This window comes from Mobula hypostoma (genome assembly GCF_963921235.1).
Source record: "Mobula hypostoma chromosome 16 unlocalized genomic scaffold, sMobHyp1.1 SUPER_16_unloc_1, whole genome shotgun sequence".
Taxonomy (NCBI): Eukaryota; Metazoa; Chordata; class Chondrichthyes; order Myliobatiformes; family Myliobatidae; genus Mobula; species Mobula hypostoma.
Genome location: NW_026948149.1, coordinates 165,094 through 189,642, shown reverse-complemented (window position 1 = coordinate 189,642; position 24,549 = coordinate 165,094). Strand labels below are relative to the sequence as shown.

At 45.4% G+C, this 24,549-nt stretch overlaps 1 protein-coding gene across 6 annotated transcripts in view; it reads right to left on the bottom strand.

Annotated features, from left to right (window-relative positions):
- LOC134341292 (tetratricopeptide repeat protein 39B-like) overlaps positions 1–24,549 on the bottom strand; it is a 217,314-nt gene that overhangs the window by 100,423 nt on the left and 92,342 nt on the right. For 3 of the 6 annotated variants that reach the window (XM_063039166.1, XM_063039165.1, XM_063039168.1), the window contains 2 exons: positions 8,670–8,774; positions 6,260–6,391 (listed from right to left, as the gene is read on the bottom strand). In XM_063039166.1, coding sequence (XP_062895236.1) covers positions 6,260–6,391; positions 8,670–8,774 — 237 coding nt within the window. Of the gene's footprint in view, positions 1–6,259; positions 6,392–8,669; positions 8,775–17,460; positions 17,565–24,549 lie in introns of those variants that run through there. The other 3 variants (XM_063039169.1, XM_063039164.1, XM_063039167.1) reach the window with 3 other exon arrangements.

Here is a 24,549-nt window from a genome sequence, read left to right as displayed (position 1 = left end):
GAGATTGGGGCTGAGAAGAAAAATGGGTCAATCGTGATGAAATGGTGGAGCAGACTTGATGGGACAAATGGCCTAATTTTGTTCCTATATCCGGTTTTATGGTTTTGTGGCTTTATAATATAGCAAACGCTTTCACTTTTTTTTGTTACAAAGGCTATTTTGTTCAAACTTCCATGCAAAGCGATAGGAAACCAGCCATAAAGGGAGGACAGGAAGATAATACAGGGCCCTGCTGGAGACTTCGTCAAGTGGTGGAAGCTGAATCATCAGCAGCTCAACACAGGAAGGCAAAGAACATGGAGATGGACTTTAGGAAGACAAAGCCTGCACTGCTCCCTGTTTGTATTTATGGTGAGGATGTGGGTGTGGTGAGGACCTACAAATACCTGGGAGTGCACCTAGATGACAAGCTTGAGTGGAGCACCAGCACAGAGTATGTGTATAAGAAAGGCCAGAGTCACCTCTACTTCCTGAGGAGACTGAGGTCCTTTGGAGTATGCAGGCCTCTCATTCACAGGTTCTACCAGTTTGTTGTTGCCAGTATGATCTTCTATGCTGGGGCAATGACATCAACATGGGTGATGCCAACAGGCTCAATGAACTAATTAGAAAAACTGGCTCTGTTATAGGAATCAAACTGGACACACTGGAGACTGTAGTAGAACAAAGGGCCCCACAGAAAATTCTGGCAATTCCGAACAATGTTTCTCACCATCTGTATGCCACCTTGGCTGAACAGAGGAGCACTTTGTGATAGACTAAGACAACTGCGCTGCATCATTCTTACCCTTGGCCATTAGGATCTACAACGTTGGGGAGTGATGACCCCTCCTGTTCAACTGTTTGAGGTAACTTTTTTAAAATTCTTTCTTACTTCTCTTCTAATATTTGTATATCTGTGCACTTGTATTGCTACTGTGACACTTCTTTGGGATCAATAAAATATGTATCTATAGCACATCATGTACTCTTAAAATAGTGAACCTATAACCAAATAAGATAATATACAAAAGGCTGCCACGTGCAATATTTTTTGTGTACCAAATGAGTATGCTGTAGCTTTAGCTTTTGTCTCACACTATTTGAAGAAAGCTTTGATAATACTACTTTCTTTTTTTTAAGAAAGGAAGAAATGTAATCTCAGCCTTAGAAAATGAAACTATGTAGACAGTGGAGTTGAGTTTGGGGAAAAGTCTTGGAACAGAGAATGATTCTATCAATTTCAAAGTAGTTATGGCTGATCCTCAGGTTAAAGACTTGAACAGGGGGAAAGCTGATTTCAGTGACATAAGGGAACCTTAGCACTACAGCACAAAAACAGGCATTCGATCTAACTAGTTCGTGCTGAACAAGTCCCATCAATTTGCAACTGGACCATAGCACACCACGCTCCTCCCATCCATGTATCCATCTAAACTTCTCTTGATGTTGAAATCGAATCAACATCCACCACATTGATTCATGCTCTCACTGCCTTCTGAGTGAAGTTCCCCCTCTCGTCTTCTAAATATTTCAGCTTTCACCTTTAATCTCCAACCTAGTTCCATCACAGCACAGAACCAGGCCCTTCACCTATCTAGTCGAGCCTGAACTGTTATTCTGCCGAATCCCATCAACCTGCACCAGGACCATATCCCTCAATATCCCTTCCATCTAAGCAGCTATCCAAACATCTCTTAAATTAAGAAATCAAACATGCATCCACCACTTTCAACAACCTCTGAGTAAAGGAGTCCCCCACAGGTTCCCCTTAAATATCTCTCCTTTCATCACTAACCTATGACTTCTAGTTCTAGTCGCATCATCCTCAGTGGAAAATGCTTGCTTACGTTTGCCTTTCTATCCATCTACATTGGTGAGTGAGGGCAGAATTGTGAGCATCTTGGAGGAGATTTAGTAGGCTGTTGTATTCCACATTCCAGATGCCATTGTCCTTCTGGGTGCACTGATGGGTGCCAATCAAATGGGCTGCTTTGGCATGACTGGTGTCAAAAAGCACTCATCAAAGTCAGTGACGGGTCTTTTATCGCACATATCTTGTTGATGGTGGAAAGGCTACACAGTGAGTCAGGAGGGGAGGTATTTGTTCCAAATTAGACTCTGGACTATCCCTACAGCCATGGTCAATGGAGACCAGCAACATACTCAAGAGGAACATGGCAATGGGAATGCTATTATGTGTCTAGGGTTGGAGGTCAAATTTTCCCTTGTTTGAGACATTTGAAGCCTGGCATTTTTGTGGCAGTGAACACCACTTCACCTCAGCCTATGTGTGAATATTGTCCAGATTTCTGATACATGGTTCACATGCTGAACCATGTGGAGCTGAATGCTGTAGAATTATTAGCAAACATTTTCACTTCTAATCACAATTATTCAGTAAGCAACTTGTTGATGGGTCTATTGTAATGACTGGGAACTCAGTCATGCAGCAGGGAAACAGGCACTTCAGCCTGTTACAGATCTGGATTTAGGAGGCATGACCAGCAAGTTCACAGATGACACAAAGACTGGCAGAGTCATGGACAATGTGGAAGGTAGCCTTGGACTTTAGGTTGATATTGATATGTTGGAGAACTGAGCTAAGAAATGACAGAAGAGAGTTTAATCCAGATAAATGGATTTCAGCAAGGCATTTGACAAGGGATCCCATGCAAAGCTTATTGAGAAAGTAAGGAGGCATGGGATCCAAGAGGACATTGCTTTGTGAATCCAGAATTGGCTTGCCCACGGAAGGCAAAAAGTGGTTGTAGACGGGTCATATTCAGCATGGAGGTCAGTGACCAGTGGTGTGCCTCAGGGATCTGTTCTGGGACCCCCTACTCTCTGTGATTTTTATAAATGACCTGGATGAGGAAGTGGAGGGATGGGTTAGTAAGTTTGCCGATGACACAAAGGTTGGGGGTGTTGTGGATAGTGTGGAGGGCTATCAGAGATTACAGCGGGACATTGATAGGATGCAAAACTGGGCTGAGAAGTGGCAGATGGAGTTCAACCCAGATAAGTGTGAGGTGGTTCATTTTGGTAGGTCAAATATGATGGCAGAATATATTAATAGTCATAGTCATACTTTATTGATCCTGGGGGAAATTGGTTAATTAATTGGTAAATTAATGGTAAGACTCTTGGCAATGTGCAATATTAAAGGGATCTTGGGGTCTGAGTCCATAGGACACTCAAAGCTGCTGCACAGGATGACTGTGTGGTTAAGAAGGCATACAGTGCATTGGCCTTCATCATTCATGGGATTCAGTTTAGGAGCTGAGAGGTAATGTTGCAGCTATATAGCACCCTGGTCAGACCCCACCTGCAGTACTGTGCTCTGTTCTGGTTGCCTCACTACAGGAAGGATGTGGAAACCATAGAAAGGGTGCAGAGGAGATTTACAAGGATGTTGCCTGGATTGGGAGGCATGCCTTATGGGAATAGATTGAGTAAGGCGGCCTTCTTTTCTTGGAGCGACGGAGGATGACAGGTGACTTGATAGAGGTGTACAAAATAATGAGAAGCATTGATCGTGTGGCTTTTTCCCAGGGCTGAAATGGCTAGCACAAGAGGGCACAGTTTTAAGGTGCTTGGAAGTAGGTACAGAGGAGATGTCAGGGGTAGGTTTTTTACACAGAGAGTGGTGAGTGCGTGGAATGGGCTGCCAGCGACAGTGGTGGAGGCGGATACAATAGGGTTTTTTAAGAGACTCCTGGATAGGTACATGGAGGACTATGGGTAACCCCAGGTAATTTCTAAGGTAAGTACATGTTGGGCACAGCATTGTGGGCCGAAGGACGTGTATTGTGCTGTAGGTTTTCTGGGTTTCTATAACTGTGAGACAAGGCATTTAGGAGTACTAATGAGACTAGGACATACATATTAATGGTAGGGTTTTAAAGAGCATTGAAGATAGAGGCTCTTTGGGGTAAAGTCCAGACATCTTTGAAGGTGGCAGCACAGATAAATATGATTAAGAAGGTACATGAGACACTGGTGTTTATTTGTTGAGATGCTGAATACAGATGCACGGAAACTATGCTCCAACTTTATTAAGCTTTGGCTAGACCTAAACCAGAACACTGTATGCAGTTCTGTTCGCATTAGGAAAATTGTGATAGTGCTGAGGAAAATCACCAAGATGGTGCCTGGGCTCGAGTGTTTCAGTGATGAGAAGAGACTGAAAGGGCTAAGTCTGCTTTCTCTGGAGTTAAGGATGGTAAGAGAGGATAAAATTGAGGTGTTCAGATATAGCAGACAATCTGTACTCTGCATCACCTTATGTACTTTTCCCTACATCACAGACAGACAAACCAAAGGGACACGGAGGAGGAATAGATTCAGGGGATTTGAGGAGAAACTTTTTCACCCGGAGATTAACGAGTACCAGGAATGCACAACACGAAGTGGCCAAGGCAGCATGCTGACCATATTCACAAAGTCACCAAATGATTACCTAAGCACAGAAGAGCTCAGGGCAAGTGCTGGGTGATGCATTTGGTGTGGACACAGTGGGCCCAATGGTTTTCATTCTGTACACTTCTACAACTCTAAACAGAATGGGGTACTGCACTTAACCTATTCTAGTTCTTTCGAATGGCAGGTGTGTTTCTCTTCACACTTCTAACTGTTTTTTCTCAAGCCACTCCTGCAGCACGTGGCTGCATTGATGGACCGCGGTAAAGCCATCTCGGATCTTGGTTACAGGGCATGTCTGGACCAGGAGGAGAACGTCCTGGGTTAGGATACCACAGGGGCAAGCTGGGGTTTGTCAGGTGCCCCATCGGTGTAGTGTTTGCGCTGTTTTGACATGTCAACATCTGAGCCTTTTTGCAACTGTCCAGTTTTTTTCTGGTGGCTGTATTAAAGCCCAGGAGGAGTGAGGTGGGGTCGTCCATCAGAGCTCCACGGGTGGCGTGGGGGAGGCGTGGTGGTGTGCCAGTATTGGCACCATTCAGTGTGTTTGTCAAGAAGTTGAGGTTTTTCAAGTTGTAGAAAGGTTTTTTGGGATTTGAGTCAGGAAGTTGGAGGAGCATTTTCGATGAGTTTGTGAACTGGAATGTTGTTGGACATATTTTGGATACGCTTGTAGAATTTTGCTGAAGCTGCTCTTCTACGGATCTCCGGGGGTGCTATTCCGCCCGTTGTTAGGAGCCATTGGACAGGGGTGGATCTTAGGGTTCCTGAGATTACTCTCATAGAAGTATGGAGCTGTGTATTGGTATTGATGTATCACCCAGGTGGGTGTGCAATATTCGGCGACTGAGAAATATTGTGCTAGGTCAGATGTTCGTAGGACTGACTGGTCAGCACCCCATTTGGTTCCTACAATCTTCCTGATCATGGCCGTTCTGAATTTTAGTTTCTTTACAAAATTCTGAAGGTGGATTTTATATGAGTGAGTTTGATCTAGTGTGACTCCTCAGTACTTTGGCTGTGGATCGTTGGGTAGCAGTTTGTCATTTAGTTTGATATTAAGTTTAATTTTGGTTAGTTGGTTCTCCAGATGAAATATCGAAGTTACTGTTGGTTGACATTCATATTTAGGTACCACTTTGAGAAGCAGTTGGATAGGGAGTTGATAAGGTTTTTTTCAATGGATTTTTCATCGTTTGATTGGAAGGCTATGCCCCATTCATCAGCATATCCAAATTTAGCAGATTTGGTTTCAGGGAGATCACTGAGGTACAGATTATACAAGGCTGAATTATTCTTTTAATAATGTAAATAGGAATCAAGGAAAGTCCATGGGTCTTTATTCTTTGGAGTGTAGAAGGTTGAGGGGGGACTTGATAGAGGCATTTAAAATTATGAGGGAGATAGATAAAGTTGGCGTGGATAGGCTTTTTCCATTGAGAGTGGGGGAGATTCAAACAAGAGGACATGAGTTGAGAGTTAAAGGGCAAAAGTTTAGGGGTGACATGAGGGGGAACTTCTTTACTCAGAGAGTGGTAGCTGTGTGGAATGAGCTTCCAGCAGAAGTGGTTGAGGCAGGTTCGATGTTGTCATTTAAAGTTAAATTGGACAGCTATATGGACAGGAAAGGAATGGAGGGTTATGGGCTGAGTGCAGGTCGGTGGGACTAGGTGAGGGTAAGAGCTCGGCACAGACTAGAAGGACTGAGATGGCCTGTTTCCGTGCTGTAATTGTTATATGGTTATAAGAGGGGGGATGAATTACAATTGCAATAAACTCTGACTGTACCTAATCAAACTGAGGGTGAAGGAAATCACAAAGCATCTGATCCTGTGCATAACAACACTGTGAGACTTACTTCTGACAGGTCTGTAAAGCTTCCTTCATTGTTCCAATGGCTGCAAGAATATCATTCTGTTCAAATGTCATGGCTGCCTGCATGGCATGCATAGTGCTGTAACCTAGAGCATGGTACATGCTGTCTTTCGACCTACATTGAAAACAAGCAAAACAACCGTCAGGGGTTGAACACTGCTGCTCCATGGCAACCAAATTACAAGTATTTGAATTCCATTCTGATTAACCTTTGTTCTAGTTTCCATTGATTTAAGTTGCAGAAGCTAGATTAGTTATCAGCAATATTGGATTTGTATTCCATTTTAAAAAGAGATCCAGCAGGAAGAATACTAGGAATTTCATCCAAACATTGTCAATAACCATCATGATCTCATTTCCCATACCTCATTTGGCTAAATTTTGCCTGAATCTTCACAACTATTTGGGTTAAGAATTTCAAAAAATTCTTTATCCGTTGGGTGAAGAAGTTTCTTCTCATTCCAGTCCTGAGTAGTTGTTGCAATGGAACGGGGCAAATCCAAATGCAGGACACAGACATGGAGGTAGAGCAACCTAAAGTGTTTATTAACGGCAGCAGAGAAGGCCAGGGAACGAGGATTAGGCAGAGGAGAGCCGAGGGGCCAGGAAGGCTTGGCCGGCGATTGGACCCGGGTCGCTACGGTGGGAACGCGGCGTTTAACCACCGAGCCAACGGAGGGTGTAGGTGGGCGGCGGAACGAGACGGAGCAGGGATGCAGACCAGGGTGCGAGCGTGGCTTGACGAGAACAGTAGGCGAAAGGATGAACGGGAAGATAGGTGGCATACAATGCTCCTATTAACATGGAGAGACAGAGTTAACACAGGCAAACAGCGCGGATACAGAACTTGGAATACACAATTCTTCGCGGTTGAGAGACGGGGTTAACACTGGAAAACAGCATGGGAACAGAATTTAGAATACACAATTCTAAGCAGTTGAGAGACAGAATTAACACAGGTAAACAGCGCGGGTGAACAGAGGAGCAGGAGGCAGGCAAAACTTTTCTTGACACAGGACGTTTCTGGAGCTGAACGGCAAACAGGAGACAGGTGGCAGGCAACACTAATCTTGACATAGAATGTTACATGGAAAGGCAAATGGCAGACAATATTTTTCGTCACACAGGGCGTTGCTGGAGTTGAATGGCAAACAGGAGACAGGCGGCAGGCAAAACTTATCTTGACACGGAGAGATGGAGTTACACAGGTAAACTTCGGCACTGAAGTAAAACTTAGAATACTTATCTTGACATGGAGAGACCGAGGTTCACAGGTAAACCTCAGTACTGAAGTAAACTTAGAATACCTATCTTGACACAGAGAGACAGAGGTTCACAGGTAAACCTCGGTACTGAAGTATAACTTAGAATACACCATTCTAAGCGGCTGGGAACATGAATCACTGTACCGACTGAAGTAACGGTCTGGCAACGAGTGGATGCAAAGCCAGGGTTTTTATGCTGCAGGTTTAGAAGAGAATCAGGTGCTGCAATCAAGGAGCCCAGGAGAACACGGGGAAAAGAGAATTAGGATGATAGGAGGAATTAACAGTCAGGACCGTGACAATAGTTGGTTTTAATGGTGAGTCCTGGTTCTAGATATCCAAGCATCTCCTCCATCAAAGTCCTTAAGAATTTTGTACATTTCTGACATTCGTCTAAACTTGAGATACTGCATCCACAGGCCTGCTTCATCCCTCCTCAGGATTCAGTATATTTAGTTAACCCTTTGCTGTATGGTTCAAGGAAGAAAGATGAAAGCTTCAGGAATACATCAATGGACTGGTGGGAGGGGGTAACAAAATACCAAATGTATTTCAGTGCAGGGTGTGAGGCAACATCCAAAGAACTTCTGCATCCAGAAACGTGTAAGGGAGATCTGAGGGGCAAGTTTTTCCATACAGAGGGTGATGAGACAGGATACAGCACCAATTCGGGTAGACATCTCACTCAGCATAGATGAGACGGGCTGAATGACTGTTTCTGTTCTGTACTGCAACACTCGAGGGCCCTAAGATCTACAGTAATGTTGGAAGATGCTGGAGTAACTGTTTCAGACTTAACTAAACTCAAACATTGTAGAGAAGAAAGGAAGTCAAGGCAGCACACTGAACCATTCATTTCCCAAGCTCAATAATATAAAACCACCCTTACAAAATTGCGATAAAATGTATAGACCTGGGCTTCAAAACCCTCCTGTGTGTGCCTACTATTTACTATGAAATCACTTTTTCAAAAGTACATGATTCTAATGCATGCTCCAACTTCCGATTTGCCTTTCATTCATAACACATACTGTGGGTGCCTCCAATGAAGGATACAGCTTAAAACCTGCAGAAGTGCAGAGCTACCCAACTGAAAATAATACAGTTTAAATCTAGATCATTTCTTACCAAGGGCGCAACAAATCCAAGGCTTCAGAAAATTTGTTATTTAAAAATAAACTCAGAGCAGTGTTGCACTCATCCAGGGCACTCCTCAAATCCATCTGCGACGCCCTAGTAAAACAAAGGTAAAGAATAAACTCGCTTGTAACACTGACATATTGGAATGAATGACCAAAGGCATGACAAATACTGAGCAGACAAAATCTGAAGGCAAACAACAGGAATTCTGCAGATGCTGGAAATTCAAGCAACACACATCAAAGTTGCTGGTGAACGCAGCAGGCCAAGCAGCATCTATAGGAAGAGGCGCAGTCGATGTTTCAGGCCGAGACCCTTCGTCAGGACTAACTGAAGGAAGAGTGAGTAAGGGATTTGAAAGCTGGAGGGGGAGGGGGAGATCCAAAATGATAGGAGAAGACAGGAGGGGGAGGGATAGAGCCAAGAGCTGGACAGGTGATAGGCAGAAGGGGATACGAGAGGATCATGGGACAGGAGGTCCGAGAAGAAAGACGGGTGGGGGGGGTGACCCAGAGGATGGGCAAGAGGTATATTCAGAGGGACAGAGGGAGAAAAAGGAGAGTGAGAGAAAGAATGTGTGCATAAAAATGAGTAACAGATGGGGTAAGAGGGGGAGGTGGGGCCTAGCGGAAGTTAGAGAAGTCAATGTTCATGCCATCAGGTTGGAGGCTACCCAGACGGAATATAAGCTATTGTTCCTCCAACCTGAGTGTGGCTTCATCTTTACAGTAGAGGAGGCCGTGGATAGACATGTCAGAATGGGAATGGGATGTGGAATTAAAATGTGTGGCCACTGGGAGATCCTGCTTTCTCTGGCGGACAGAGCGTAGATGTTCAGCAAAGCGGTCTCCCAGTCTGCGTCGAGTCTCACCAATATATAAAAGGCCACATCGGGAGCACCGGACGCAGTATATCACCCCAGTCGACTCACAGGTGAAGTGATGCCTCACCTGGAAGGACTGTTTGGGGCCCTGAATGGTGGTAAGGGAGGAAGTGTAAGGGCATGTGTAGCACTTGTTCCGCTTACACGGATAAGTGCCAGGAGGGAGATCAGTGGGGAGGGATGGGGGGGACGAATGGACAAGGGAGTTGTGTAGGGAGCGATCCCTGCGGAATGCAGGGGGGGGGGAGGGAAAGATGTGCTTAGTGGTGGGATCCCGTTGGAGGTGGCGGAAGTTACGGAGAATAATATGTTGGACCCGGAGGCTGGTGGGGTGGTAGGTGAGGACCAGGGGAACCCTATTCCTAGTGGGGTGGTGGGAGGATGGAGTGAGAGCAGATGTACGTGAAATGGGGGAGATGCGTTTAAGAGCAGAGTTGATAGTGGAGGAAGGGAAGCCCCTTTCTTTAAAAAATGAAGACATCAAGGCAATTGAGTCTCTCGTAGCCCATACAGCGCATGAACAGGGCCTTCACCCAGTGAGATTGTGCTAAACTAATTCAACTAGTAACTAAAAGCTTAACTAAATTAAGTTAGTCCTGACGAAGGGTCTCGGCCTGAAACGTCGACTGCGCCTCTTCCTATAGATGCTGCCTGGCCTGCTGCGTTCACCAGCAACTTTGATGTGTGTTGCTTAACTAAATTAGTTATTTATGCCTCCACAACTCTATATATAATCTCCATTCTCTGCATATCCATGTATCTAAGAGCATCTTAAATGGCTCTATCATAATTGTAGTGCATTCTTGGTACCCAACACTCTCCATACTTTCCCCACACATCTTTGAACTTAGCCTCTCATAACTTAAATGCATGTCCTCTGGTGTTAGGTACTGGCTACGTACTCTATTTATGCCTCTCATCATCGTATAAATTTCTATCGGGTCTCCTCTCAACCTCTTCTACCCAAGAGAAAAGAAATCCAGTTTCTCGAACCTCTCCTCATAGCATTCACCCGCTAATGCAGGCAGCATCCTGGTAAACCTCTTCGACACCCTCTCCACATCCTTCCAATAATGGAGTGACCAGAACTGAATGCAATCCTCCAGATGTGGCCTACCAGTGTTTATAAAGCTACAACATAACTTTTTGACTCTTGACTAGCACCAGTCAAGCACTCCACTACATTGACGCCATCAGGGTCACCTATGCCCAGTGCATGTCATTTCAACTCCCCTTCCTATTCCCACACTGACCTGCCTTCCTCCGTCTTTTTGCTGCCAGGGTGAGGCCCAACCCAGACTGAAGGAACAACACTTCATATCCCACCTGGCAAAATCATTTGAGGTTTCCATTTTAAGTAACTCTCCTTTCCAAGGGGTTGTTTAACCCCTTCACTCCTCCCCCTCCATTCCTCCTTCAGTCCTTCCCATTTTTGTCCGCTTTCCCTCAATGCCCCCAGCACCCCTGTCAACAACCTACTCCTGGTTCCATCCACCCACCCACAATACACATGTTTGACCTCCACTTGCATCTGGTTCTGATTCCAACTGCCATTCACTTCTTCCATAATGGCTCCCATCTCACCTCGTATAATCATCAAAATCCAGCATGGTAGCCCTTTGTGTTCCTGCTTATCTTCTCCAACCTTCACACTCCCTTTTCCACACCTTGCTCCACCTAACTCTCAACATTTTCCTTCCTTTTCTTTGTCTGCCCCCATCATTCATTTGCCACTGTCTCCCAACCCTTGCATCTGACATCTGTTCCCTGTCCACCAGTCTCCTCTGAGGTCTTTCTCACCCCCCCCCCTTTCTTTCCATCTCACTCTTCCACTCAGTCCTGATGCAAGGATTTAAGGTGAAGTATTGAGAATTCCTTTCCCTCCATAGATTCTGTTCAAGCACTGTTTGTTGTCTGCGTGGGTCTGCATCTCATGAATCATGGGTTTCCTTTGCTGGTTCTGTTTTACTTAAGTCAACAATATGCAGATTGGTATGTTATTTGGCCACTATAAATTGCCTTTTAATACGTAGGTGAATGGTAGAATCTGAATGAAGTTGAACAGACTGGAGTAGGGCAGTGGATAAAATGTAGATTAGGATTAGAGTAAAAATCAGTGCTTAATGTTCAGCATGGTCTTGGAGGACCAAAGGATCTTTTCCATGTTGTCTGTATTTCTCCCTCGCTGTACAGAATCATTACAGTAACACAGCACAGAAACAGGCTCTTCGGTCAACTCTTCCTGTTGACCTAGTTGTCTACCTGAGCTAATCCCATTTGGTCCATTTCCCTCTAAACATTTTCTATCCATGTACCTGTCCAGACAGTTTAAACATTATAATTCTACCTGGCTTCACCACTTCCACTGTGCCCACCACCCCTGTGTGGAAAAATTTGCCACTCAATCTTCTAAGTCTTTCTCCTCTCATCTTAACCAATGAACATAGAACAGTACACCATAGTACAGACTCCTTGGTCGAACTTTTAACCAATTCCAAAATCAATCTAACCCTTCCCTCCAAACTCCATCTAGAAATCTTATTATCTTATACACCTTTATCAGATCACCTCTCATCTTCCTAAGCTCCAAAGAGAAAAGACCAAGCTTCCTCAACCTTTCATCACAAGCGGTGTTCTCTAAGCAACACTCACAACACGCTGGAGGAACTCAGCAGGTCGGGCAGCATCCGTGGAAAAGATCGGTCGACGTTTCGGGCTGGAACCCTTCATCAGGACTGTAGAGGGAAGGGACAGAGGCCCTATAAAGAAGGTGGGGGGAGGGTGGGAAGGAGAAGGCTGGTAGGTTCCAGGTGAAAAACCAGTAAGGGGAAAGATAAAGGGGTGGGGGAGGGGAGGCAGGGAGGTGATAGGCAGGAAAGGTGAAGAAAGAATATGGGGAAACACAATGGGTAGTAGAAGGAGGTGGGACCATGAGGGAGGTGGTAGGCAGCTGGGGGAGGGGGCAGAGTGAAATAGGGATAGGGGAAGGGAGGGGGGGGGAATTACCGGAAGTTGGAGAATTCTATGTTCATACCAAGGGGCTGGAGACTACCTAGACGGTATATGCGGTGTTGCTCCTCCAACTTGAGTTTAGCCTCATCATGGCAGTACAGGAGGCTATGTATGGACATATCTGAATGGGAGTGGGAAGCAGAGTTGAAGTGGGTGGCTACTGGGAGATCCTGTCTGTTGTGGCGGACGGAGTGGAGGTGCTTGACGAAGCGGTCCCCCAATCTGCATCGGGTTTCACCGATGTAGAGGAGGCCGCACCGGGAGCACCGGATGCAATAGATGACCCCAACAGACTCACAAGTGAAGTGTTGCCTCACTTGGAAGGACTGTTTGGGGCCCTGAATGGTGGCAAGAGAGGAGATGTAGGGACAGGTGTAGCACTTACGCTTACAGGGATAAGTGCTGGGTGGGAGATCCGTGGGGAGGGACGTGTGGACCAGGGAGTCGCAGAGGGACCGATCCCTGCGGAAAGCGGAGAGGGGTGGAGAGGGCAAGATGTGCTTAGTGGTGGGGTCCTGTTGCAGGTGGCGGAAGTTGCAGAGGATAATGTGCTGGATCCAGAGTCTGGTGGGGTGGTAGGTGAGGACAAGGGGAACTTTCGCCATCAAGAAAGCCTCAAAGCCCTCCGCTACTTTCTGGATAACAGACCTCACCAGTTCCCCACCACCACTACCCTCCTCCGGTTGGCGGAACTGGTTCTCACGCTCAATAACTTCTCTTTTGGCTCTTCCCACTTTCTTCAGACTAAGGGTGTAGCTATGGGAACTCGCATGGGCCCTAGCTATGCCTGCCTCTTTATTGGTTATGTGGAACAGTCTGTGCTCCAAACCTATTCTGGTACTGCTCCCCAACTTTTCCTTCAGTACATTGACGACTACATTGGTGCTGCTTCCTGCACCCATGCTGAGCTCATCAATTTCATTGACTTTACTTCAAACTTCCACCCAGCCCTCAAATTCACTTGGTCTATCTCGGACACTTCTCTCCCCTTTCTCGATCTCTCGGTCTCCATCTCAGGAGACAGACTGTCCACTGACATCTTCTACAAGCCCACTGACCCTCATAACTACCTCGACTATACCTCTTCCCACCCCGCCACATGCAAAAATGCTATTCCCTATTCCCAGTTCCTCCGTCTCCGCCGCATCTGCTCCCAGGATGAGGTTTTCCGTTCCAGGACATCTCAAATGTCCTCTTTCTTTAAGGATCGTGGTTTCCCTTCTGCTGTCATCAATGATGCCCTCACCAGCATCTCCTCCATTTTCCGCACTTTGGCTCCCACCCCATCCTCCCGCCACCACAACAGGGACAGAGTTCCCCTTGTCCTCACCTACCACCCCACCAGCCTCCGGATCCAGCACATTATCCTCCGCAACTTCCGCCACCTTCAACAGGACCCCACCACTAAGCACCTTTCCCTCTCCGCTTTCTGCGGGGATCGGTCCCTCCACGACTCCCTGGTCCACACATCCCTCCCCATGGATCTCCCACCCGGCACTTATCCCTGTAAGCGCAAGTGCTACACCTGTCCCTACACCTCCTCTCTTGCCACCATTCAGGGCCCCAAACAGTCCTTCCAAGTGAGGCAACACTTCACTTGTGAGTCTGTTGGGGTCATCTATTGCATCCGGTGCTCCCGATGCGGCCTCCTCTACATCAGTGAAACCCGATGCAGATTGGGGGACCGCTTCGTCGAGCACCTCCACTCCGTCTGCCAAAACAGACAGGATCTCCCAGTAGCCACCCACTTCAACTCTGTTTCCCACTCCCAATCAGATATGTCCACACGTGGCCTCCTCTACTGCCATGATGAGGCTAAACTCAGGTTGGAGGAGCAACACCTCATATACCATCTAGGTAGTCTCCAGCCCCTTGGTATGAACATAGAATTCTCCAACTTCCGGTAATTCCCTCCCCCTCCCTTCCCCTATCCCTATGTCACTCTGCCCCCCTCCCCCAGCTGCCTACCACCTCCCTCATGGTTCCGCCTCCTTCTACTACCCATTGTGTTTTCCCCTATTCTCTCTTCACCTTTCCTGCCTATCACCTCCCTGCCTCCCTTCCCCCACCCCTTCATCTTTCCCCTTACTGGTTTTTCACCTGGAACCTACTAGCCTTCTCCTTCCCACCCTCCCCCCACCTTCTTTATAGGGCCTCTGCCCCTTCCCTCTACAGTCCTCACGAAGGGTTTCAGCCCAAAACGTCGACCGATCTTTTCCACAGATGATGCCCGACCTGCTGAGTTCCTCCAGTGTGTTGTGAGTGTTGCTTTGACCCCAGCATCTGCAGATTATTTTGTGTTTAGGTGTTCTCTAATCTCGGCAGTATCCTGGTAAATCTCCTGTACACCCTCTCTAAAGCTTGTACATCATACCTATAACGAGGGGACCAGAACTGAACGCAATACTCAAAGTGTGGTCTTCTCAGTGTTTTATAGAGCATGCTTTTCAGGTGCTGGAGATGAGATAACAGGGGGTGACGTAGCCCAGCTGTGGTGACTGAAGATTTAAAATGGACTGAGGAGTCTGGACTATGTACACAGAGTTACACTGGGCTTCAAAACCATGGTGTCGCCCAGCTGCTGTAGGGGGGCAGTTGACAGATGATACTAGTGGGCTGGGGTGTATATATAATATCCCACACAAAGGCATATTCTGTGTCATTCTGTTTTTACTGATATTCAATGTGGATTTGTTGACTTGTATGCATCAAGTTGTGGCATAGCTGGAGGAGGGCATTGGGACTCTTATTTCGTGATTGTGATCTTGTGTGTGCTTACTGTGTGTGACTGTTGGTGATTTGGCCTTGCATCTCGACCCTGTCTCATTCGGCTGTATTCATATATGGTTAAATGACAATTAAACTTGAATTGAATTAAACATTAACTTGTGGGTCTTGAACTCAGTACTCCGACTAATAAAAGCCAGCACACCATCATCTTCTTAAGTAGCCTATCGACTTGTATAATAACTTCAAGGATTCTATGAACTCGGACCTCAAGATCCCTCTGTCCCTCCACACTTAAGAATCCTTAAGCTGCATCAATGTGAAGCTGCAAGACAGTACAAACCTCCCAGAGGGTCATCAGGGTCTACCTCCCGCTGTTTGACATTTACAAGGAGTGTTGCAGACAAAGAGCCCAAAGCATCACTGGGAATCCCTACCAACCATCCCACAATGACTTTGACCCGCTACAGTCAGGAAGGAAATACAGGAGCATCAGGACTAGGACTCCCAGTCTGAGTAACAGCTTCTTCCCTCAGGCTGTGCGACAAAGGAATACCCTGCTTCACCAAGGCCTTGCAACTAGACAGTGAGCTCTTCACTGCACGGTTTAGTTGTGCTGTGCTTCACTACACTCGTTTGTACATGCATTTTGAATTATACTTTCTTAACTTGTTTATAGTATAATATTTTGGTTTGTGTGCTGTGTGTGATATACGTTGTGTGATGGTCCAAAGCAACATTGTTTCGTTTGGTTGTATAGATGTACATACAGATGACCATAAACTCGAACTTGAACCCGAATCCTGCCATTAACCTTCTGCTCTGCCTTCAAGTTCAACCTTCCAAAGTGTATCACTTCACACTTTTCCAGACTGAACTCCTTCTGCCACTTCTTAGCACAGTCTGAATCCTGTCAGTGTCCTGTTGACAACCTTCCTCACTGTCCACACCAGCAACCTTCATGTCATCTGCAGACTTACTAGATCACTTTTCCACTTGCCTAAGTCATTTTATAAAAATCACAAAGAGCGGGCTACAAGAAGACATCCCTGTGTAACACAACTAATTTCAGACCTCCAGGCAGAATACACTCCATCTGCCACCACCCTCTGCAATTCCAAATCCATGCAGCCACATTCCCCTGGATTTCGTGCCCCTTGACTTTCTGAGTGAACCTACTCGGGGGAACTTTGCTGAATGCTTTACTAAAACCCATATCCACTGCTCTATCTTCATCAATTTATTTTGTCACTTCTTCAAAGAATTCAATCAGGCTTGTGAGGTATAACCTGCCCCCACAAAGCTAAGCTGACTATACCTATACAGACTATGTTTCTCCAAATTCTTGTAAATCCTCTCTCTAAGAATCTTCTCCAATAGTTTGCCGACCACTGATGTAAGCCCCACTGGTCTGTAACTTCCAGGAGTATCAATACTATCTTTATTGAACAAAGGACGTTTACCATCTTCCAACCTTCTGGAACTTTTGCTTTGGTCAGGGAAGACATAAAGATCATCTTCAGTGATGTAGCGATCTCTTCCCTCACTTCTCATGGTAACCTGAGGCACATAACCCATCTGGTCATCTATCCTAATGTTTCTCAACTGATCAGTCCAAGAGCCTTGCATATTCTCAGTGTTCACACATTTATATACAAGAGAAAATCTGCAGATGCTGGAAATCCAAGCAACACACAAAATGCTGGAGGAACTATGGAAAAGAGTACAGTCGATGTTTTGGACTGGAGAAAAAAACCTGAGGAGTAGATTTGAAAGGTTTAAAAGCCACCCATTTTAATTCCACTTCCCATTCCCATTCCAATATGTTTATCCATGGCCTCCTCCACTCAGGCTGGAGGAACAACATCTTACATTCCCTTTGGGTAGCCTCCAACCTGATTGGAATGGGCATCAGTTTTTTGAGCTTCCAGTAATGCCTCCCACTTCCCCCTCCTCCTTTACTATTTCCCATCCTCTTGTCCTTCTCCCATGTTATCTCCTTGCCCACCCATCGCCTCCCTCTGCTGCTCCTCCCCCCTTTTCTTTCTTCCATGGCCTTCTGTCTCTTTCACCTATCATCTTCCCAGCTCTTAACTTCATTCCTCCCCCTCCAAGTTTCACCTATTGCCTGGTGTTTCTCTCTTCCCCTCCTCTCACCTTTTAACTCTACTCCTCAGCTTTTTTTCTCCAGTCCTGCCAAAGGATTTTGGCCTGAAATATCGACTGTACTCTTTTCCACAGATGTTGCCTGGCCTGCTGAATTCCTCCAGCATTTTGTGTGTGTTGTTCGGATTTATATATCATTCCCTATTAAAATTAATTGAATCATGTTAATCATATTGTTAGGTAGTGCATTTCAAATCATTGTAATTTGTTGCACAATTCTGATCCTTTGATCCTTAATCATTTTCTTGAAATTCAAGTCGAAGTCAAAGTAAATTTATTATCAAAGTACAATATACTACCATATACTACCTTGAGAATTAATTTTCTTGCAGGCATTTACAGGGTATGTATACTGGGATGTAACCTATCCAGCCCCAGAGACTTAGCTATCCTGATATTTACAAAAGTTCCAGCACATCCCCTTTCTTAACCTCAGCTTCTTCTAGCACAATAGCATGTTCTATGCTGATCTCATCAGTAAGGTCCTTTCATAGAATCATAGAAAACCTACAGCACAATACAGGCCCTTCAGCCCACAAAGCTGTGCCAAAGATGTCCTTACCTTAGAAATTACCAAAGGTTACCCATAGCCCTCTATTTTTCTAACCTCCATGTACCTGTCCAGGAGTCTCTTAAACGACCCTATCATATCTGCCTCCACCACCGCCAGCAGCCCATTCCACACACTTACCACTCTCTGCATAAAAATCTTACTTAAGCAGAGTATTCATTAATACTCTCCAATTTAAATCTCACTTGTATTTATTGCAGCAGAGTAAGACCCAGCATGTGTGGACTTGGCCCAATTGTGTGATCATAATTCTTCAGAAACGTTATCTGATTAATCCTATAGCCTTGCAAATGCTCAAAGTCCACATATTTATATAAATAACTTTTGAAATCTATTGAATCACATGAATAATTTTAGGTAGTGCATTCCTAATCAATGTAACTTGCTGCACAATTTTGTTTTCCCTTCATCCTTTCTTAATGGATTTCTTGAAATTCAACTGGGAGTCAAAGTAAATTTATTACCAAAGAATGTTACTGTCGCCATACAGAACCTTGAAATTCATTTGCTTGCAAGCAATTACTGGCAAATAAAGTAGTACAGTAGAATTTAAGAAATACATAGCAGAAAACAACCAATGTGTAAAAGACAAATTGTGCAAATGAAAACAAATAATACTGAGAGCATGTGTTGTAGAGTCCTTGGCAATGAATCCGTGGGGAGGTTGAGGTGAGTGAAGTTTTCCACGTCAGTTCAGGATCCCTTTGGCTGTGGTGTAATCACAGTAATAATTGGGTCTGCTGGAAACGGTTTATCCTAACATTATAAATTCCTTTGCGAATTGGAATACCTTGTGATTCTCCTTGATCATACTCTTCCCAAGGATATTTCTTGGCTGCTTTTATAGTCATAGAGTTACACAATATAGGATAGGATGCAGAAGTGGGCTGAGAAGGGTCAGATGGAGTTCAACCCGGAGAAGTGTGAGGTGGTACACTTTGGAAGGACAAACTCCAAGGCAGAGTACAAAGTGAATGGCAGGATACTTGGTAGTGTGGAGGAGCAGAGGGATCTGGGGGTACATGTCCACAGATCCCTGAAAGTTGCCTCACAGGTGGATAGGGTAGTTAAGAAAGCTTATGGGGTGTTAGCTTTCATAAGTTGAGGGACAGAGTTTAAGAGTCATGATGTAATGATGCAGCTCTATAAAACTCTGGTTAGGCCACACTTGGAGTACTGTGTCCAGTTCTGGTTGCCTCACTATAGGAAGGATGTGGAAGCATTGGAAAGGGTACAGAGGAGATTTACCAGGATGCTGCCTGGTTTAGAGAGTATGAATTATGATCAGAGATTAAGGGAGCTAGGGCTTTGGAGAGGAGGATGAGAGGAGACATGATAGAGGTGTACAAGATAATAAGAGGAATAGATAGAGTGGATAGCCAGTGCCTCTTCCCCAGGGCACCACTGCTCAATACAAGAGGACATGGCTTTAAGGTAAGGGCTGGGAAGTTCAAGGGGGATATTAGAGGAAGGCTTTTTACTCAGAGAGTGGTTGGTGCGTGGAATACACTGCCTGAGTCAGTGGTGGAGGCAGATACACTTATGAAGGTTAAGAGACTACTAGACAGGTATATGGAGGAATTTAAGGTGGGGGCTTATATGGGAGGCAGGGTTTGAGGGTTGGCACAACATTGTGGGCCGAAGGGCCTGGACTGTGCTGTACTATCCTCTGTTCTATGTTCTATGTTCTACAATACAGAAACAGGTCCTTTGGCCCAATTTCCAATCAGCAGCCTGTAATTTCCATTTAAGAAATGTAATTTTGAATTCTCAGAAATACAGCTATGGCACCTTGAAACGGATAAAGGTCAGCCATCACTGGAAGAGAGGGAGAAAGAGACAGCCAGGGTGGACTTTAAGCCGGATGAAAGTATCATGGCCAAAGGGCAGAAAACGAATGGGCATTCTGACCCACTATTCAGCGCCAGCCAAGATCCCCTACTGAACCCCAATGGGCGTTCTGACCCACTGTTCCATGCCAGCCAAGATCCCCTACTGAACCCCATTGAGTGTTCTGACCCACTATTCCGTGCCGGCCAAGATCCCATTGCGTCCGCCTGCTTTTGATTTGTTTCCCTCTCTTCTCACTACTACCTTTGGGCAGGAGGTGCAAGAGTCTCTGGGTCCCATGCTGCCAGGTTACAGGAGTAATTGTTACCCTGCAGCTATCTGGCTTCACTCACCTCAGTGCTGAACTGACTTGACTGTGCACTCAGTTTCAGGGATTTTGCAGCTCATGTTCCATGTATTATTTTGCACAATTTGTCCTCTTTTGCACATTGGTTGTTTGTCAGTCTTTGGTTTGTATATTTTTTTGTGGATTCGATTGTATTTATTTGTTCTCCTGTGGGTGTCTGCAAGAAAATGAATCTCAGGGTTATCATAGAAACATAGAAAATAGGTGCAGGAGTAGGCCATTCGGCCCTTCGAGCCTGCAGCGCCATTCAGTATGATCATGGCTGATCATCCAACTCAGAACCCTGTACCAGCCTTCCCTCCATACTCCCTGATCCATATAGCTACAAGGGCCATACCTAACTCCCTCTTAAATATAGCCAACGAACTGGCCTCAACTGTTTCCTGTGGCAGAGAATTCCACAGATTCACCACTCTCTGTGTGAAGAAGTTTTTCCTCATCTCGGTGACCCCTCGTTCTGGACTTCCCCAACATCGGGAACCATCTTCCTGCATCTAGCCTGTCCAATCCCTTTAGGATTTTATATGTCTCAATAAGATCTCCCCTCAATCTTCTAAATTCCAGAGAGTATAAGCCTAGTCGATCCAGTCTTTCATCATATAAAAGTCCTGCAATCCCAGGAATCAATCTGGTGAACATTCTTTGTACTCCCTCTATGGAAGAATGTCTTTCCTCAGATTAGGGGACCAAAACTGCACACAATACTCCAGGTGTGGTCTCACCAAGGCCTTGTACAACTGCAGTAGTACCTCCCTGCTCCTGTACTCGAATCCTCTCGCTATGAATGCCAGCATACCATTCGTCTTTTTCACCGCCTGCTGTACCTGCATTTCCACTTTCAATGACTGGTGTATAATGACACCCAGGTCTCGTTGCACCTCCCCTTTTCCTAATCGGCCACCATTCAGATAATAATCTGTTTTCCTGTTTTTGCCACCAAAGTGGATAACCTCACATTTATCCACATTAAATTGCATCTGCCATGAATTTGCCCACTCACCTAACCTATCCAAGTCACCCTGCATCCTCTTAGCATCCTCCTCACAGCTAACACTGCCGCCCAGCTTCGTGTCATCCGCAAACTTGGAGATGCTGCATTTAATTTCCACATCTAAATCATTAATATATACTGTAAACAACTGGGGTCCCAGCACTGAGCCTTGCGATACCCCACTAGTCGCTGCCTGCCATTCTGAAAAGGTCCCGTTTATTCCCACTCTTTGCTTCCTGTCTGCTAACCAATTCTCCACCCACACCAATACCTTACCCCCAATACTATGTGCTTTAAGTTTGCACACTAATCTCCTGTGTGGGACCTTGTCAAAAGCCTTTTGAAAATCCAAATATACCACATCCACTGGTTCTCCCCTATCCACTCTACTAGATACATCCTCAAAAAATTCTATGAGATTCGTCAGACATGATTTTCCTTTCACAGATCCATGCTGACTTTGTCCGATGATTTCACCGCTTTCCAAATGTGCTGTTATCACATCCTTGATAACTGACTCCAGCATTTTCCCCATCACCGATGTCAGGCTAACTGGTCTATAATTCCCCGGTTTCTCTCTCCCTCCTTTTTTAAAAAATGGGGTTACATTAGCCACCCTCCAATCCTCAGGAACTAGTCCAGAATCTAAAGAGTTTTGAAAAATTATCACTAATGCATCCACTATTTCTTGGGCTACTTCCTTAAGCACTCTGGGATGCAGACCATCTAGCCCTGGGGATTTATTTGCCTTTAATTCCTTCAAGGTACCTAACACCACTTCCCTACTAACATGTATTTCCCTCAGTCCCTCCATCTCACTGGACCCTCTGTCCCCTACTATTTCTGGAAGATTATTTATGTCCTCCTTAGTGAGGACAGAACCAAAGTAATTATTTAATTGGTCTGCCATGTCCTTGCTCCCCATAATCAATTCACATGTTTCTGTATGTAGGGAACCTACATTTGTCTTAACCAATCTTTTTCTTTTCACATATCTATAAAAGCTTTTACAGTCAGTTTTTATGTTCCCTGCCAGTTTTCTCTCATAATCTTTTTTCCCCTTCCTAATTAAGCCCTTTGTCCTCCTCTGCTGGACTCTGAATTTCTCCCAGTCCTCAGGTGAGCCACTTTCTCTGGCAAATTTGTATGCTTCTTCTTTGGAATTGATACTATCCCTAATTTCCCTTGTCAGCCACGGGTGCACTACCTTCCTTGATTTATTCTTTTGCCAAACTGGGATGAACAATTGTTGTAGTTCATCCATGCGATCTTTAAATGCTTGCCGTTGCATATCCACCGTCAATCCTTTAAGTGTCATTTGCCAGTCTATCTTAGCTAATTCACGTTTCATACCTTCAAAGTTACCCTTCTTTAAGTTCAGAACCTTTGTTTCTGAATTAATTATGTCACTCTCCATCTTAGTAAAGAATTCCACCATATTATGGTCACTCTTACCCAAGGGGCCTCTCACGACATGATTGCTAATTAACCCTTCCTCATTGCTCAATACCCAGTCTAGAATAGCCTGCTCTCTAGTTGGTTCCTCGACATATTGGTTCAAAAAACCATCCCGCATACATTCCAAGAAATCCTCTTCCTCAGCACCCTTACCAATTTGGTTCACCCAATCTATATGTAGATTGAAGTCACCCATTATGACTGCTGTTCCTTTATTGCACACATTTCTAATTTCCTGTTTAATACCATCTCCAACCTCACTACTACTGTTAGGTGGCCTGTACACAACTCTCACCAGCGTTTTCTGCCCCTTAGTGTTATGCAGCTCTACCCATATCGATTCCACATCCTCCTGGCTAATGTCCTTCCTTTCTATTGCGTTAATCTCCTCTCTAACCAGCAATGCTACCCCACCAGCACAGCCACCGGGGTACTCTCTATTACCTGATTCTTCCCCTTCCCCCTCCTAACCGTGACCCACTTGTCTGCCTCCCGTAGCCCCGGTGTGATCACCTGCCTGTAACTCCTCTCTATCAACTCCTCACTCTCCCTGACCAGACGAAGGTCATCGAGCTGCAGCTCCAGTTCCCTAACGTGGTCCCTTAGGAGCTGCATCTTGGCGCACCTGGCGCAGATGTGGACGTCTGGGAGGCTTGGAGACTCCACGACCTCCCACATCCGGCACCAAGAACAACAAACTGCCCTCACACTCATACTGCCCCTCTCCTCAAATAACAACAAAGAATGAATACCAAACCTTCCTTGCCTCGCCCGTTTCCGCCTAAGCTCGTTGAGCCGAAGCCCTTAAGCCTTCACTCTGCTCCCGGCACACTCTGCCACCCGCAAACTACGCTGCCGGCTGTATGAGGCTGTGTTCCTTTTAAATCTTCCGCACTTCACTGCCCGACGTCACACGCCTGCGCAGTCCTGCCTCTCTGAACGCTGATGGAAAAAAAACCGGAAAATTCAAAAATGGCTTCCTCCGCACTCCCGCTCCGATTCTCAGACTTCTTTCTTCGAATTGTATGTGGTATGCAGTCTTTGAATTTTGAACTTTGTCCATCCGGACCAAGGTGACTTCCTGAGCTGGTCCCATTTGCTCACATTTGGCCTTCAACATCTTTCCCAACCATGTACCTGTCCAATTGTCTTTAGACAGGTATAATTGTACCTTCCTCCGGTAGTGCATTCCAGATATTCCCCACAGTGGACAGTCATTTTAACTATGTTTCTTCGAGTTTTATATATGGCTATAAAGGTCACCTCTCAGCCTCCAATTCTTCATGTGGCTTGTGCTAATATGTTATGACATTGGAGATTAAGAAAGAGAATGTGCTGGGTCGGTTGTAAGATATTAAGACGGATGTCGCCAGGATATAAGCCAGGTTATTGAAAGAGTCAAGAGATGAGATTGTCGGAGCTTTGACCATGACCTTCGTGTGCTGTCTAGCTGCAGTTGAGGTCCTGGATGACTGCTAACATTGTTCCATTGTTTAAGAAGGTATAATCTAGGTAACAATAGAGCAGTAAGTCTCATGTGAGTGGGAGAGAAGCAATTGGAAAGGATTGTTTGGGATCCAATTTGGGTGTTTGGACAGCCGTAGCTTAATTAAGGACAGTCAGAATGGCTTTTGTGCAGGGTAAGTCATGTTTTGAGTTTTTTTGTGGAGGTGATGACGAGAGTAGCGCTTTGGATATTATTTGTATAGATTTCAACATTTGACAAGATCCAACGCGGTAAGCTTATCCAGAAGATTAAGGTGCATGGCCATTTTGGATTTGGAAAGAGCTTGCCCACAAAGACAGAGGTAGTGGTCATTGGAACTTATTCTGCCTAGAGGTCCATGACCAGTGGTATTCTAT